The 17,565-nt window shown below is 45.9% G+C and overlaps 1 protein-coding gene across 1 annotated transcript; it reads left to right on the plus strand.

The window, feature by feature from the left end:
* The first annotated feature begins 1,716 nt into the window (after positions 1-1,716).
* On the plus strand, positions 1,717-16,633 carry CDK2 (cyclin dependent kinase 2). The gene is made up of 7 exons (XM_055003406.1): positions 1,717-1,964; positions 6,206-6,283; positions 6,912-7,035; positions 7,927-8,097; positions 8,994-9,095; positions 12,538-12,741; positions 14,320-16,633. Exons 1-7 carry the CDS (start codon positions 1,849-1,851, stop codon positions 14,422-14,424), a joined length of 900 nt encoding a protein of 299 aa, XP_054859381.1. The 5' UTR covers positions 1,717-1,848; the 3' UTR covers positions 14,425-16,633.
* The last annotated feature ends 932 nt before the right edge of the window (positions 16,634-17,565 follow it).

The following is a 17,565-nucleotide window of genomic DNA, read 5'->3' on the forward strand; positions in this document are numbered from 1 at the left end:
ATAAAGTTAATAAATAAATAAATAAATGCATCGTTTATTAACTTGTAGTTAAATAAATAACTATGTCAATGTGTGGGTCTTTGCCCCAAGGAATTTACACTTCAAAGTTTCCTATAAGGGAGACGACAAAGGGAGGGGAGGGGAGGTAGCAATAAAAGGAGGAAAGGATGTGTCTCCATCCCTATTACCTGTGCTTAGGCTGTTACAGCAGGGAAGGAGGCAGCGCTTTTGCAGAGGAAAATTTAGACCTGCACGGCGGTATATGGTTGCATGTACACATGTATTTCCCTTGTGTGCCTGTTTTGTTGCTTTCAGTCACATTCCAAAACATTTACAGCGCTATACTAAGCAGAATTACGCTCTCCTAAACCCAGGGAAGTCAATGATCTTAAGGCCAAACTAGATGAGACGGTGTCCTCATGCATAACTCAGGGACGTTACCGCTGTTTTAAAGAGCAGGCTTTAAAATGGTCACGGAGTCCCTGTGTTGGACGCGAGGACACCGTCACACCTAGCTTGGCCCATAGAAGGGTGTGGCTCTGTTTAGGACTGCACTGAATAGAAGCCTAAAACCAGGGAGATACAATCCTCAGAACTGAGAAATTGCAGAAGGGTAATATATTTAAGCTTCAAATAACATTCGGAGTGTATATATATCCAAATATATATATCCACATATATGTAAATGCAATATAGGTATAAAAATGGAATATCAAATTTATATGTGTGTGTGTGTGTCTATATGTGTGTGTGTGTGTATATGTCTCTATATATCCAAATATATATAAATGCAATATATGAATAATAATGCAATACCAAATTTGTATATATAAATATAAATATATAAATGCAATATATGCATAAAAATGCAATACCAAATTTTTATATATAAATGCAAACATATATATAAATAAATATATATAAATGCTATATATGTATAAAATGCAACACCAAATTTATATATAAAAATGCAGAGAGAGAGAGACACTACTCATAGATCCAGAGGAGTTAGCCGTGTTAGTATGCAGGAGCAAAATAGCGAAGAGTCCTGTAGCACCTTTAAGACTAACCTACTTTATTGTAGCATAAGCTTTCCAGAGCCACAGTTCTCTTTGTCAGATGCATCGTCTGGACTCTACTATTTTGCATCTGCCGAAGAGCGCTGTGGTTCTTGAAAGCTCATGCTACAATAAAGTGGGTTAGTCTTAAAAGTATTACTAGACTCAAAAGCTGATGATGCATCTAGCGAAGAGAGCTGTGCTTCTCGAAAGCTTAGGCTACAATAAAGTTGCATCTGATGAAGAGACCTGTGTTTCTTGAAAGCTCATGCTGCAATAAAGTGGGTTAGTCTGAAAGGTGCTACTGGGCTCCTATTTTGCATCTGACGAAGAGACCTGTGGTTCTTGAAACCTCATGCTGCAATAAAGTGGGTTAGTCTTAAAGGGGCTACTAGACTCTTTACTATATGCAATACGCCCCCCTCTGGGGAGGGGGTGACTCACGGAGGCCCCGCCGCCGAAACAGCCTTCCCGTCTCTGCTGGGCGAGACCCAAACATAAAAACTCCCCCCGGGGGCATTTTTCCTCGCGGCCCCTTTAAGAGAACTCCCGCCCTCGCTGGACGTGCTGCGTCGCGCGCGCCGGAGCCAATAGGCGGCGCGGGTGGGCGGGGCGACAAGAACGCGGGAAGCCGGCGGGCGGGAGGCGGGGCCTGGGCGGCGGCGGCTTTGTGGCCCGCCGGGCGGCTTGGCGCGCGCGGGGGGAAGGGCGGCGGGAAGCGGCGGCGCCAACGGGCGAGGCCGGCGGGCGGGCGGCGGCGGGACGTGCCCGGCCTGCGCCGCGGTGGCCCATGGAGAACTTCCAGAAGGTGGAGAAGATCGGCGAGGGCACCTACGGGGTGGTCTACAAGGCCAAGAACAAGGTCACCGGCGAGGTGGTGGCGCTCAAGAAGATCCGCCTCGACACGTGAGTGCCGCCGCCCCACCCCCCACCCCCCCGGGGGCCCCCGTTGGCGCCCGCCTTCCTCGCCCGCGCGCGCCCCTCCACGGGCTGCCGGCCTGCAGGCGGGGCGCAGCGCGGAGCAGGTCTCCGAAAAGCTCTCCCTGAGAGCCGCCTGGCTGCATCTTGCGGGTTGCATGGACTGGAGTTGTCATGTCGGTTCTGAGCACTTTGAAAAGCATTGCAACGTCGCCTTGTCGAATTCGTGATTCATTTGTGGTCGTTGTAACCCTCCCGTAGGCGGTGCCTTCTGAATCTTCAGCCTCCAGGGGGTGGCTTGAGATCTCCCGGGATGACAACTCGTCTCCGGGGGGCAAAGATCTGTTCCCGCTGGAGAAAAGGGCTGCTTTGGAGGGTGGGCTCTATGGTAATCTGCCCCACTGAGGACCCCTGCCCTCTCCAGGCCTCACCCCCCAAATTCCCAGGAATTTTCCAACCTGGACATAGACAACCCTGAGCGTAATAGATCTAGATGGGTAGCTGTGTTACTCTGTCTATGGCAGTAAGCAAGAGTCCAGTAGCACCTCTAAAACTAGCAACATTTTTGGTAGGGTAGGAACTTTCACAAGCCACAGCTCACTTTTTCAGCTACTAGTAGAAAAGAGCAAGACTCTAGTAGCTCTTGTAAGACTAAATTTGTGCTAAGGCATGGGCTTTCATGAGCCATGGCTCACTTTATCTGAAGAAGTGAGCTGTGACTCACGAAAGCTTCTACCCTACCACAAATTTTGCTAGTCTTAGAGGTACCACTACACTCTTTTCTCTTTTCAACAGTGTAAATAGGATATATATGATGCAAGATTCAAAACCAGCAGAAGTCCAATACAGGATTAAAGAAATGCTGAAATGGAGCATAAGCAGTTGTGGAGGTGGAAAGCGCTGTCAAGTCATGGTGACCCCTGCTGGAGATTTTCATGGCAAGAGACTAACAGGTGGCTTGCCATTGCCTGCCTCTGCAACCCTGGCCTTCTTCATTGGAGGTCTCCGTCCGGTTACTAGCTAGGGCTGACCCTGCTCAACTTCCGAGATCTTACCAGATGAGGCTTACCTGGGCTATCCAGGTCAGGGCAAGCAGTTCTGAACCTGACATATTAAACAACGTAAAAAACCACTACCCAGTAGAATCATATGCACTACAATAGACAGTACAAAGTAATAAAGTCTGTACTCACTTTCCCTTTACTGATGCAACTCTTCGAGACTGCTTTTGATGACGAGAGCTGTGCTTCTCGAAAGCTTATGCTACAGTAAAGTTGGTTAGTCTTAACTAACTCTTTACTATTTTGCTACTACAGACTAACACGGATAACTCCTCTGGATCTGAGAGCACTTCCTTACTGTACTGCCCTCTTATCCTTCCTACCCAAACAAAAACCCAGCAGCTGGGAGGGCCGGTAGCCTCTTTGCTGTTCTTGAATGGTTACCAGTGTGTGCGTGTGTTGCGTTTTATGCGTTTGACAAAGTGGCTTTACTCCATGAAAGTCTGTGCAAGAAAAAAGTCTCTCGGAGGTGCTGCACAGCCGCTGTTACTCCACACGCAAACACTTCTGAATGGCTGGTTGACGAGCAAGGGGACCTGGGAAAAGTGTGTGTGTGTGTGTGTGTAATCCGAGACTGCCAGCTTGGATCTTCTTCCTGCTGCCTTACAGGCGGGGAACAGAGCATCGCTTGTGTGCTCTGATGGTTCAGAAAGTTATTTGATGGCAATTTGATCCGCCTCCGCGTCTGCCTGCTCTGTTTTAATGAGATGATGGTTTTCCTTACCTGCGAATAAATGCTGGGTGGCCTCAGGGCAGGGCGCTCGGAGTCTTTTAAGCACGTAGCTGGCTGGCAAGGGAGACAGTAGCCGAAATGGGATGGGGCCCTGAGCTCTGAAGCAGAGAGGGTGACTATCTTTATAGGCGCTGCGTACAATGAATAGGATTTTGTAGAAAAGTGGCCGTGGGTAGTCCCAAATTGCAGCTTAGGGTTCCCGGGGGCTGGGCATCACAAGCTATTTCTGAGGGCCTTGGATCGCCTCCATTGTTCTGCAGGTTGGATTGTTGACTGCAGAACAGCTCTGATCATGTGCAAAGTTCCTTCCATTTCTGAGTTTCTGTTGCCGATTTCCGTAGATCTGAAATTAGGGGCGAGGCCGTCCAGGGAGTGCGGAAATTGCCAGGAGGGTGTGCTGATGTTAAGAGAGAACCGTGCAGAGATGAGACAGCTCTTTCCCCCATGACATCAGCCTGGTGCAGCTGTATAATCTAAGGAAGGGCTGGGTGTCTCCTTTTTGTTAGTGTTTTTTCTTTTCAGGGTATGGAAAAATTGCCTGGTGCTCGGACATCGGATAGCAAAGTAATGCTAGGGCACTGGAGAGCCAACTGTGTACGTTTGGAAGGCCTAGCTTTTATGGAATCCATTGCAAAATATTGTAAATAGACTGAAGGAGTAAATGGGAAGCTCAAATTCAGTAGCAGATTTCTAAAATGCGGGCTGCAGTCTCCCTTGGAAGACAGCTGTTGAATCCCAACCATACGTAGCTTGGTGATGGAAATACACTCTGTGTATTTCCAGAGACAAACTATTTATTTATTGCTACATGTCACCACTATTTGTTTAGGAGCCGAACCCTGTGTCTAATTAAATTGTAGCAGAATTAAAATTTGTCTTGGTGAAACCGACCCAATATGTCAGTGTGATACTGCCAGGTTGACTTGAAGGAAGGCCAAGCAACATAATATGTTTTTTGACAGGTCAGGTCTGGGGAGCGAAGATCCAACTTGCTTTTCTTGGAGCAGCTGCATGGAATGTCATTATTAAAGCTTCCAGGGCCCGATTGGGACCACGGTATGGGGAGACAAGGGCGCCTGCCCCCCACATGCCATTTTCCTGGTCCAAAACATCCCCAGTTGCATAATTTGGAGCTGTGCATGCACTCAACTAGTTAAAAAAGACAGACAACTTTCTTGGAGGTATTTTTTCAGTTGTGCCTACTGTTTTCTTCTTTAAAATGAGAGGAATCCCAGTCTGTTGGCAATATGCAGCTTTACCAGACAGCTTGGGCTTGCTGTATCTTCTCCCATTTGCTTCTCATTTTTAAAGATACTGATCCTTATAGTTGTGGATGTGATGTGGGAAACATGACGTATTTGATTTTTTTTTCTGTAGCAGGAATATAAATATCAGGAGCCCCACCCACCCCTTTCTGAGCTTTCAGATCTCATGACTGTAAGAAATGGATTATTTTTTAATGTTTGGGCCGTCACCTAACACTTTGAGGGCCCTTGTTCATCGGATTGGGCAAGGTGGTGCTTGTGACTCCAACCAAAGCCTAAGTATGGATGGTCATATTTGTACTGACAGTTTATAAGCAAAGTCTTGGCTGGTGTTATTTTTCTAATGTGGCTGTTGTTTGTGTTGAATAAGTTAAGACTGGGTTAAGCCAATTGTATTTTTTTTTTAAACCTATCTTTTGGCTGCTCTGATTTGTTGAGCTACACAATAATGCCACCAACAAACTGTAGCTTTCTTTGGGGTGTATCCTAACCATGTTTTGTGCCAGTGGAAAAAAAGGCTGATTTTTGCTAATTTCTTCCTCCCACGGTGCCCACCCACAAATCCTGGCACAGTTTAAAGGGGCACAGCAGACTGGAGCAGAGAGAGAGAGTGAGCGAACCTCTGCTCGACAAAATGAAACCCACCCCATTGGGAGCAAAGCCCTGTGTGACAGGAACGCGACGTTATCAGCCAGCCTAAATATAGATCCAGAGGAGTTAGCCGTGTTAGTCTGTCCTTGCAAAATAGTAAAAAGTCCAGCAGCCCGGACTGTGCACTCCACCTCTTTCATGACTTTTGCAACTGATTTGCATTTCCATGGACCTCACTCCCGGCACCCTCTCCCCCCTCCCCTCACCACTTATATATCTCTGGCCAGGTTTCTTTATACCCTCCATGCATCTGACGAAGAGAGCTGTGGTTCTCGAAAGCTTAAACCTAAATATAGAGGAAGACTAATTTAGAAACCCCAGAATAAATAGCTTCCTCTTTTATTGGGCAGAATTACAATACCGTATGCCTTTGCGTGGCTGTCCACGTTATGAAACCACTTCTCTCACCATTTGCTCAGCTTTGTCCCTCTTAACTGTCAGTGGACCAAAGCCGTGGTTATCTCCTTCTTGTAGCGTAATCGTTCCCCTTCTCTCCTCGCCTTCCTTCTTTGCTTACAGGGAGACGGAAGGGGTTCCAAGCACAGCTATCCGGGAGATCTCCCTTCTCAAGGAACTGAACCACCCAAACATTGTGAAGTAAGTGGCTGAAGGGGAGTTGGCAGAGAAAGGTGCTATAAAAAGTAGTTAGAAGAATCTTGTTCTTTACAAACTGGGAGCTGTTTACAAGTCTGTTTACAAGGAGACAGCTCTACGCCCTCTGTCTCTCTCAACTAAGGCAAGTCCAGTCTAAAATAGGGCCTTAGCCACACAGTAGGTTTTCCATGTGTCATTCCTGGGTCTACCCAGAGTACTTAAAGTCAGACATCCCAGAAGGGAACGCAACCAGATGGAAAGTCAGCGTGGAGCCCAGATGCATCCCACGGAAAAGCCGAAATGTCATTAGGCTCGTGCCATCCAGTGTCCTATATCCGCTAACGACCAGCCTCAGATGCTTTAAAGGAGTGCAGCAACTGGAAATAACATAGAACTCCATCCCCCGTAATTCGATTTCTGCTCATCTCAGGGCTCCAAGGGTTTCCTGAACGTCTTGAGTCTCTTTCTGGAAGACTGGAACATTGCCGTCACCAGGACATTATTTATTTATTTTATTTAAAACAGTTTTATGCAGAGTAGGACCTCCACAGATGACACGTTTTGCTTTAACGTTTCCTTATCAAATTCCCGTTTTCTGTCTGTTCTTCGGCCCCTTTCCTTGACTTCTCAGGTTGCTGGATGTGATCCACACAGAGAACAAGCTCTACCTGGTTTTTGAATTTCTGAATCAGGACCTCAAGAAGTTCATGGATTCTTCATCTTCCATCAGCGGCGTAGAGTTACCCCTTATCAAGGTGACCAGCAGCAGAGGGAAAATAAAATGCTTCTTGGGCCTTGAGCACGCAAGTTGCAAAAGCGCATCTGTGTTCCCACATGCACAGTTTTCTTCCATTTGCTTTAATATCAAGGACAGCTTGTGTGCAGAACGGAATGCACACCAGGGGTTGACGCTGCCTTTGAAGTAAATGAGGTTCTCGCACCTGCAGGAGCCACTGCCAGCCCGTTTAGGCCACCCACACAGGCGTGCATAGATCCAGTATCAGCAGGCATGAATAAAAAGGTAGCTCTGGCATGCTGCTGAACAGCTCAAGGCGAAGATCCAGTGTGTTTGTGACATTTTCACCTTGGCCTCCCTTTGTGGAGAGTATCAAACCTACTGAGATCTGTGTGACCCTACAGGCCAAGGATCATTCCAGTCAGCAACGTAACAATTCTCTCCCTTGGATATAGTAGTACCTGGGCTGGTGCCCCAGATTTCTAGTCCTTGTGACAGTGATGGGGGGGAAAACCCAAACCAAAACTCTGGCATTACTTTCAGGCAACTAAAAAAAACAAAAACAAAGGCGAACAGAAAACGAGCCCGTAAACTAACCACAGTCCATCTAGCCACTTAAGACTTCTGTGAGTAGCCTCTTAGGATGATTCAGAGTTCTGGCACGTGTGACCTAAATCCCCTCCCATCATTACATTTATTTTAAAAATACCATAATGAAATGGATGTAATGATGGGAATGGATTCAGGTCACCTTTGCCGTAGTTAATGAGTCACCTTAAGAGGCTACAGGTAGATGACTGAGGTGCCTGGAGGGGTCTCGGGTTGGTACCCACCATCTCTTTACGCTGAGGGTTTTTGATTCGGGTGGCTCTTCTTTCTCAACCCTTTTGTGCCTCTCCCTCCCCGCTAGAGCTACCTGTTCCAGCTTCTGCAAGGCCTGGCCTTCTGCCACTCTCATCGGGTGCTCCACCGTGACCTCAAACCACAGAACCTGCTCATCAATGCTGAAGGAGCAATAAAACTGGCTGACTTTGGGCTGGCCCGAGCATTTGGTGTGCCAGTGCGCACCTATACCCACGAGGTGAGCTTCTTCAGTTTCCTACTTCCTGTGTGTGCTTTACAGGGCGGTCCTATGCGGAGTTACTCCACTCTGAGCCCGCTGATTTCAACAGGCTTAGACTGGAATAAACTCCACATAGGATTGCATCATTAATATGTGGTCTGTTTGGGGAAACGTTAATTTGTAGGCGGTTCACGTTATAACTTTTCAAGTTTCTTATTATTTGGTTGATTGTCCTGTCACCCCAAAGTTGGGAAGATTTGTGGGATGGCACATGGACTCTCCTCCTCGTATCCATGGTACAGAGATCTCCGGAACGACCCGCCTACAAATTTGAACCTAGTTTGGGGCTTCTGAGTTCTTTCCCAGAATCTGAGGAATGGAACCTTTCTTCAACCAGTAGGTTAGTGTGGAGTTCTGGAAGCGACAGCTTTATCACACATTTGAAAGAGCAAGTAAATCAGAAGTCATCAGGGCTTGCCTTTAAGAAGCTGTGCACAGGACAAGAATGAGAGCAAGTTATGCTCAGGTTTCTTGAGAGCATAAGCAAGGTCAGACTATGAAACAGCGTGGAAATTAGAAGTGCTGCTTTGTTACGATCTGGAACATGGAGGCAGTGATCTAGTTGCCAGGAGGGGAATTTGTTATCCCATATTCAACTGCTGGTGGTTGGAGAGGAAAATACTAATTTTAATGGCCTTTTGGGGAAGAGGGGGGGAGGAAGAAAAGAAGTAGGCTGTATTTGAAGTAACTTGTGACCTTGACCTGGGAAATGTCCATGCAGCCAGCTAAGATGTTCTTCCCACGCTCTGCTCTCTCTGCCCTTCCCGGCAGAGAGTGACAGTGAAAAAGCGTGTCATTCAATTGCTACATGGACAGGAAGGGAGAAAAGTGAATTGTGTTCTGTTTGACCCTAGGTGGTGACCCTCTGGTATCGGGCGCCGGAAATTCTCCTGGGTTGTAAATATTATTCAACAGCGGTAGATATCTGGAGTCTGGGCTGCATCTTTGCAGAAATGGTGCGTATTCTTGAGGGAAATGGAAGTGGTGTGGGGAAGCCAAGTGGCAACGGGCTGGCCCTGGCGGAAGCAGGTGATTGAAACGGGCAGAAAACCACAGGCCTGTTGTTCTAAAGCCTCCGTGCTCTAGCAGAGTTTTGACTTTAGACCAGGATCAGAAAGCCAGAACTCATATTGGATGAGAGAAGTAAAAGATGTGACTCCATTACCCTGGTAACTACGAGGGACGAGAAGTATCGGCACAAACGCAGATTGGAAGCAGATAATCCTCTGTTGGCCTCCTGTGAGGGTCTGCTTTCCTTACCCTAAAAAAACGAGGATTGCTCTGGGAGCAAGATGTAGCAATCTGAGTCCTATACCTTCTAGAAAGAGCTTTGGGGGGAAAGAGTGATCTGGTTCACCTTTGCGCTATTAGAATCCCAAGTCAGTGGGCCATCTAGTCCCGTGCACCCAACTCAGGATACTGCCAAGCAACCATCTATCGGTCTGTCGCCACTGGAAACCAAGAGTTACACAAGAATAGAGTGCAGCGCTGTGTACAAAGGGTGCCTACAAGGCAGATACATTCCTCTTGCAAGTGAGTCACGTCATACACTGTAGAGGAAAACAGGAAGAATATGTTCACTTGAAAGCAACGCTCAGGAAAGCAGGGTGAGGAGAGCCAGTTTGGTGTAGTGGTTAGGAGCGGCAGGACTCTAGTCTGGAGAGCCGGGTTTGATTCCCCACTCCTCCACTGGAAGGCAGCTGGGGGACCTTGGGCTAGTCACAGCTCTCTTGGAGCTCTCTCAGCCCCACCCGCCTCACAGGGTGTTTGTTGTGGGGATAATAATGACATACTTTGTAAACCGCTCTGAGTGGGAGTTAAGTCATCCTGAAGGGCGGTATATGAATCGAATGTTGTTGTTGTTGTTGTTGTTAAAAAGCAGGATGGACACCCACCCACCTGCTCCGCACCCAGTCCCATTTCTTACCTGATCCAGTCCCCCACCCTTTGGGGATCACTTTTCTGGGTTGTATCATATCCTTTCTTTAAAAAAAACAAAACACTTGCCTTTGCTATCAAATACAGATACATGACAAGGTGCTTTTTCTAGGTATGTCATTAAAAAAGAGAATGGAAAAGAACAGGTGGTCTTATATTCACATACAAGTTACAGTTATGTCCAATAATATGTTGGAAGTTCTTGGCATTTTTTTTTTAGTGTAACAGTTTTGGACAGGTTGTCTTAAATCTTTTTTTTTTAAATAAACTTTTTATTAACATTTTCAAATAACAACATTCAACAGTTACAAAGTGTGATATTAAGCTTAAAAACACAAATTCAAATTTCTGGATTAATGATGTTCTAATGAGGTAATTTAGTAACTAAAAAGTCATTCCTAGAAAGAATGTCCAGAAAGGGGTACCATTTCTCGTAGAAACGTACAGATTTAAGAGGATCTACAGATGTTTGTATTCTTCCTGTAATTTTCTCCATGCTAAGTTGCTCCCAGACCTTTAGGAGCCATGTGTCCAGATTTGGGGGAAAGTGTGATTTCCATCTGGGTTATCTTTCTTTTGAGTAAATACAGGACAGCCATGACTGCAGCCCCTGGAGGCTTCCACAGATTGCAATGCAGGGCATGGAATATGACTTCTAATGCAGAATCTTCTCTCCCTGCTGTGAAAGCTCTCAACCTCCGAGCTCTCGTTTGTATTTTAAAAACAGAACAGCAGGTTTCTCCCCTTCTGGTTGAGGACGAAAGTCGGTGAAAAAGGGTCGGGATGGTTTCTGTTTCAAGGCTTAGCTCGCTACAGGCCAGAGCATGGATTTTTTCCTTGGTCGCGGATCTGGGGCAAAGCGCCTTCCAGATAGCCTTGATGTCAGTCCAAGTCGACAGAACTTGACCCGAGTTGCTGCCGATCCGGCACTCTACAAGGGCAACGACAACATTCTGGGCTGTACAGCTGGAAGATGCTTTTAGCAGGACAGAATTTCCCAGTGGCCCTATTTAGTATCTTTGCCGCTGTTACCCAAGTACATCGATCAAACCGTTTCCTTTTCTACCCATAAACATGGGTTATGGAACCAACATTATGGAACCAACGTTTTTTTAAAGAATGCCACTCGAATGGATTCATGCAGATATGCCCAGCGTGCATGACTGGTGCATTTGTAGATTGTCGAGCCTTGAAACAGCATCCCCTCCTGGCACATTGTAACGCTGCAAGCTCAGGGCCACTCCAGCGGGCGTTGGCTGTTTGAACGCCTTTGGAATCTTCATTCATTAATTTCTGCCTGCAAAGTGGGATCAGTCCAGATCAAACACTCCTTTTTGCCTCTCTCTTTGCCCTGTGAAGACCTGCTGACAAGAATCAGTTGACTTGGCATCGCCCTGCGGAGGAGGAAGCAGCTTGTGTCATCGTCTTTCCCTGGAGCAGAAACCTTCATAGAACTGGGAAGGGGGAAACAGAAAAGATCTGTTGTGGGTTCACCTTTTGAGGCCTGAACTGAGGCTTTGGGAAAGCAATTTCCTTTCCCTGGGGCTGTGTGTGTGTGTGTTTGTATTCCAAAGAGCCGCATCACATGCAGAGGGCTGTGCGTCAGGCAGGGAAGGCAATCTCTGCTTAACCCTTTGTGGGTCTGAACATCTGGCAGTCTGTGTTTGAGAGTCTGGCACAGATGGGGATCTGCATCTCGGACACATTTATTATTATTAAAAACATATTAAAAACGTATTTGTTTTGCTGCGTTTCTGTAGAGAGACGCTCAAGGTGACCTACAACAGGAAAACAATATAAACATTTAGTCTTTAGTCAATGCAAGAAATAGTGGCCCTCGTGGAAATCAGCCCCGGCTCAGTGTGTCAGCTTAGAAATAAGGACAAGCTGCGCGCTGCCTTACTTTACTGGGCCAGTCCCAAGTAGAGCACATTACAGTAGTCCAGCTGGCAGGCTACTAGCGCATGGATTAGAGCAGCTCTGGCTCTGTTGGAGCGGCACGTGCACACTTTAGGAGTGATGCTGCTAGGAAAGAATTGCCGTGTGGGGCTGAGCGGGGAAGCTAATACATTAGAGCGGTGGAGTCTGAATTCCTTGGTTCTGTTTTGAACCTCTAAGATACATATGTTGTTGGTTGAATCTGGTTAGACGTGGATCTCTTCTCTCTTTCATGGTCTAATTGTATGGTTTGGGGCAAATGACTGTCTTTGAATCTGCTTCCCCTCTGTAAAGCAGACATTTTAAAAAAACTGAACTCAGCAATACTTGGAAGTCTGCCTTCGGAGACTGAAAATGTGACATTACTGGCAAGTAATGGTAACGTTCCTCCCATCATCCCTTTACCTAGTTACTGTGTACCAGCCTTGAATGGGAGGAGGAGATGGGTGGCTGAAGCAGAGCACCCTTGGAGGGGTGGCCTCTTAAGCCACAGCCCTGACCTGCCTTTCTCTTGCTGAACAGATCACCCACAGAGCCCTTTTCCCGGGGGACTCGGAAATCGACCAGCTGTTCCGCATCTTCCGCACCCTGGGTACCCCGGATGAGACTGTGTGGCCAGGTGTCACGTCTATGCCCGACTACAAGCCCAGCTTCCCCAAGTGGGCCCGGCAGGATTTCAGCAAGGTGGTGCCACCCCTGGATGAGGAGGGCAGAAAACTTCTGGCGGTGAGTAACGACGCAGTTAGGAGAAGGGGCCTTCAGCTCTGAGGGAGCACATCGCGTTTCGTTTGTGCAAGACACAGTGGAGAGAGACTCCTCGCTGTGCCAGTGGGGGCCCCCCCCACGTTCCAGAATGTTTTGTACGCAGAATTCTGCACAGATTATGTAAATGAAGCATAGCTGCATATACTGCCTTCTGCTCTCGTCAGATCTCAGAAGCTAAGCAGGGTCGGCCTTGGTTAGTAATTGGATGGGAGACCTCCAACGAAGACCAGGGTTGCAGAGGCAGGCAATGGCAAAACCACCTCTGTTAGTCTCTTGCCGTGAAAACCCCCGCCGGGGGTCGCCACAAGTCAGCTGTGACTTGCCGGCACTCTCCACTGCCAGTTGCGGAAAGAGGCAAAGCGCTTTGCAGGGCACTGAAGCCCCACTTCCTGCGTACAGAGAATTTGACGCCTTTTTTTACTAGCAACACGGCCACCATTTTTCTGAAGTTAGGCAGGTCTGGGTGCCATTCAGTGCCTAGGTGGAAGACCCTCCTATACAAGATGCCTTTTAAGTTCCATGGTGGAAGAAAAGCCATATTGAAATGGCAGGTATGAATTCTGATGTCCGAAATGACTCCAGACATTACCTGCACTCTTTTATGCTTACCTTTTTGCATCCGTTGCTCTAGAAGTTTACCATTTTATGTCTGAAGAATTCTGCCTCCAATACTGTGTATTGGGGACAAGCCACTCTGATGATGGCAAACTTTCAGAGTCCTTCGCACAGGTTAATTTACCCATTTTACTAATAATCACAGATTGAAAAACTGCATCTCTAACCTGATTCTGTGCGTAGCAGGTTAAAGTGGTGTTGGGTAAATTTGTATAAGAACTGATTGTGGCAGAAGGAACACCAAGACAAAAAATGTACTTTTTTTGCATTTCATGTCATGCTGTTTTCCTCAAGTGTCACAAGATAGCGTTCTGCGGTGACATCTAACGTGGTTTTGTTAAGTTATTGAACATGGGTTGTCTTGCAGGTTCCGCTTCCCTAGATTGCAAGGCAGAACCCAGAGTCCTAAGGTGGCAAAATACATTTAAACCATATCCTTATGAGTCCCTACCATGCATTGGCAATTTTGCTTGTCCTCTTTGGTTTCACTCACTGCATTGCTTTCTCTTTGATCCAGAGGAGTTAGCCGCGTTAGTCTGTAGTTGCAAAATAGTAAAGAGTCCAGTAGCACCTTTAAGACTAACCCACTTTATTGTAACATAAGCTTTTGAGAACCACAGCTCTCTTCGTCAGTTGCATCTCACAGAGAGCTGTGGTTCTCGAAAGCTTATGCTACAATAAAGTGGGTTAATCTTAAAGGTGCTACTGGACTCTTTACTATTCTGCTTTTTCTTTGGCAGTATCATTTTTGTGTGGAGTTTGGTCTTTCTCTCTGTTTGCTGAACCATGTTTGCGTTCTTCAATGGAGTCCAATATTTGCCTCCAGCAAATCATTCTTTGGAGCCCTTGAAAACAAAAAAATAGATTTTAAAAAAAAATAGAGATCCTCTATTCTGGAAACTATTTCTTCCTCTTCCTTTTTAGCAAATGCTGCATTATGACCCCAATAAGAGGATCTCCGCCAAGACGGCACTCAATCACCCTTTCTTCCGAGATGTTACCAAAGCTGTTCCACACCTTCGCGTGTGAGGCAGGATCATGGCCTGCTGCGGATTCTGCAACATGCCGGTTCTTTGGACCCCACCAGCCGCTTGCACTTAACTGCCCGGCGTAGAGCTGTTTTTGGTACCAGAGGTCCTTTTTGGAGTTTTACACTCGGATCCACTGTAAGGTGTTAGCTGAGGCTGGTGCTCTTGACCCAGCTTGCGTGAGGAGAGATGAGGCTCCAGATCTGTCAACTGCAGGAAATCCAGTTGCTGAAAGGACCACAGCTACATTCATCAGACTTCTTTATTCTTCAAGAATTCCGTCTCCTCCTCGCCAGTCCTGCGATGACTGTACTGGCTGCGTCACAAAGCTCCTCTCTTGCTGCTGCTTCCTCAGCTCAGATGCCCCACGGCTCAGCTTCTAGTGGCTGCCAGCACACTCCAACCTGTGTGCAGGGATTGCCTGGCCTGGCCTTCAGCAAGTGACTTTCCGATTCGGACGATGGGTATTTAGTTTTAAATACGGGGTTGGAGCCTGGTTAGTGGAGGGCTGTGTCTTCCTGGTGCTCGCAAAATTTCCCCTTCCTGGTCAAGTCCTCAGTGAGATTCAGGCACTTAACTATCCACTGTTCAAGAGCAGGGAGGAATTTTACTCAAGGGCTAAGGGCTTTTCCAGCACCGGTGATGTCAGTTGGGGTAGCTCCGCAGTCTATTCCTGGTGAAGGTAGCTTAGGATACTCTCTGGTTGAGGTCCAGAAAGAGAGCTTCAGAAAAGAAGGGCTTGACTGCCAAATTCATCCTCCGGTGATCAGCAACTGGCTTTCTAACTCAGTCACATAGCTGCTTTGTAAACTCCTTTTTGATAGACTCACCAAATACTTTTATTTTTTTTTTAAATCACCATTTTTACTAGGAAAAACAGACCATTTCTTACCAGTATGGTGTCCACTTCCAGTAACCTACTCACCTGTTTCTGGTGCATGTATTTGTCAGTGAGTTGGCAGCTCTTGTGCTTCCGGCCAATATTAAGACTAGGTGAAGGAGCAGTATCGCTATAAATCTGGCTTTCCATTCCATGCTTGTTACAAATCTGTCCTTTTACAGTCGGTTATCGCATTCTTTTTTTCCTTTCCTTAAGTATTTTTCAGTAAATCACCAATCTCCTAACTGGGGTGGGCCTATCCAGTTGCTTCAGCTTCAAGCAGTGTATTGCTCAATAGTAGATTATTTTTTAAAAAAAAGAAAACTTGTGTTTTAGCTTTCAAAATGGGCGTTGTGTGAAAATTAAAGGCATAACATTTCAAGCTGTTTCTGTCCCCAAGGCCTTTCAAATCCAGTAAGCAGGAATGGAAATTTGCATTGTGAACACAATGGTCTCATTCTTTAAGGGCTGGGAATGTCAAAACCTCTATCTCTGCACCTCTTTGTGTCCTGGAAGCATTCGAACTCTTCAGGTTCTTTAATTAAAATGCACTGCGGAATGTGAATTGACTTGCAATCCAGCATTCATTCAGCATAGCACAAAGGCTGAACCCTGAAACAGAAAATCATGATTAGCAAGGGACAAATTCCTTCCTGGAGAATCTAGACAAATCACATACATTCTCTGGGCACGTTTCACAAAAAGAGATTCTTGATATTCTGAAAAGATGGAGTCTGTCCCTCCTTAATTCAGCAAAAATCAGGAGGGGGGCGTTGTTTTCACCCCTTCCTCATAATCTGTGTAGTTTTATTCTCAGATGAAGTGTCCATTGTTTCATGTCTGGATGGAAACTTACTTTTATTGATCTTTCCTGTATGTTTAAGAATTGTTATCTGCTCCCTCTCTGGACAAACGGGTCAGGACAGAATACAAAAATGGCTGATGTGTATAGATTGTCTCTTCGTAAGCTGGGCATTTCAGACCCAGTAAGTTAAAGTATCTTAAAAATGCCAGCATGAACCATCAAAATATCATTAAGAAGCCTTCACAGTCAGAAAGGATTTTATTAACCATGTTGCCTACATGCAATACGTGGACTTGTGACTCTTCCCTCTTTTGTACTGGAAAAAGCTGTATATTTATAAGGCTGTTAGTTTTAAAGCAGATTTCTGGGTTTGTATGAATCTTGTTAGTCTAAGCACCTTGAAGTTTTTAAAAGGGAAAAACCTATATATTTTTGTCTTTCTCTTTTTGGTAGCTCTTTATCTTACAAACGTTTCTAAAACATTGCAAAATTAGTATATAAATCATTAAAATATTTTTAGTTTTACCGTGTGGGTTTCTTCTAACCAGGGTTCTTAATTATCCTTTCATCATGCCCACTGTGTGGCAGTAGCGTGTATAGTAAATGCACTAAGCAAAAAAAATCCTCTGCTTAGGATAGGATCACGGCGTTAATCTATCTCCACTTCTCAAAGAAGAAGAAATGTACATTTTATAACCGTAAAAAGTAAAATGGACTGGCATTTATTGTTTCTTACCACAACTGCAATATCTAGGATGTTGTAGCCGAAAGCCCCGATGCTGTCTACATCAAATATATACGATAATTCAGTTAGCCTATAACTCGGCAGTCTGAATTATGTCTATAGGACGAGTCAGCGTCAGACTTCCCTCTTGATTCTGGAGCTTTGGTGTGTGTTTAATGCCGTGATCTCAAATGACTGGGGAGAAGAGAGAGCTGTTCCATGCATAGGATGGATGGTGATGTTCTAGGAAGCAGAAGTTCCTAGTCCATGGCAATAATAGACTAGTTGGGCAATTAGTTAGTCTACAGAGTTGATCTAGTGACGTATGATGTAATGAGTTTTATCAGAATGGTGACAGCTGCTCAGATGATGTAGAAATACAGTGGATTCCTCTTTACCAAAAAGCAAAAGATAAACATGTTGAATCCTAAAAAAAAAATCACGCTACGGATATGTTTTGCACAGAGGGGATAAATAAAACTAGTCAGCGTTGTCTTTATGTTGCAGATGGAGCAACCCTGCCTAGCAAATCTGATTGATTTATCTTAGTAGCAGTTATTGTATAGGGCCAAAGCTGTTACAAGTAGGAGGTGTGTGTGCATACGAGCTGTCAAGTAGTAACCAATTTATGGCAATCCAGGCAAGGGAACTTCAAGGCAAGCAAGAGGTGGTTTGCCAGTGCCTTCCTTTGCAGTCTTCCCAGGTGGTCTCATCCGAGTACCGACCCTGCTTA

The sequence above is a fragment of the Eublepharis macularius genome, chromosome 19 (assembly GCF_028583425.1).
Source record: "Eublepharis macularius isolate TG4126 chromosome 19, MPM_Emac_v1.0, whole genome shotgun sequence".
Lineage (NCBI taxonomy): Eukaryota > Metazoa > Chordata > Lepidosauria > Squamata > Eublepharidae > Eublepharis > Eublepharis macularius.

Excerpts from the sequence above, each read along its gene's own strand:
- CDK2 (XM_055003406.1), top strand. The coding sequence starts at position 1,849 with ATGGAGAACTTCCAGAAGGTGGAGAAGATCGGCGAGGGCACCTACGGG. Across the intron at positions 1,965-6,205 it reads AAGAAGATCCGCCTCGACAC|GGAGACGGAAGGGGTTCCAA; the intron begins GTGAGTGCCGCC and ends CTTTGCTTACAG. Across the intron at positions 7,036-7,926 it reads TAGAGTTACCCCTTATCAAG|AGCTACCTGTTCCAGCTTCT; the intron begins GTGACCAGCAGC and ends CCTCCCCGCTAG.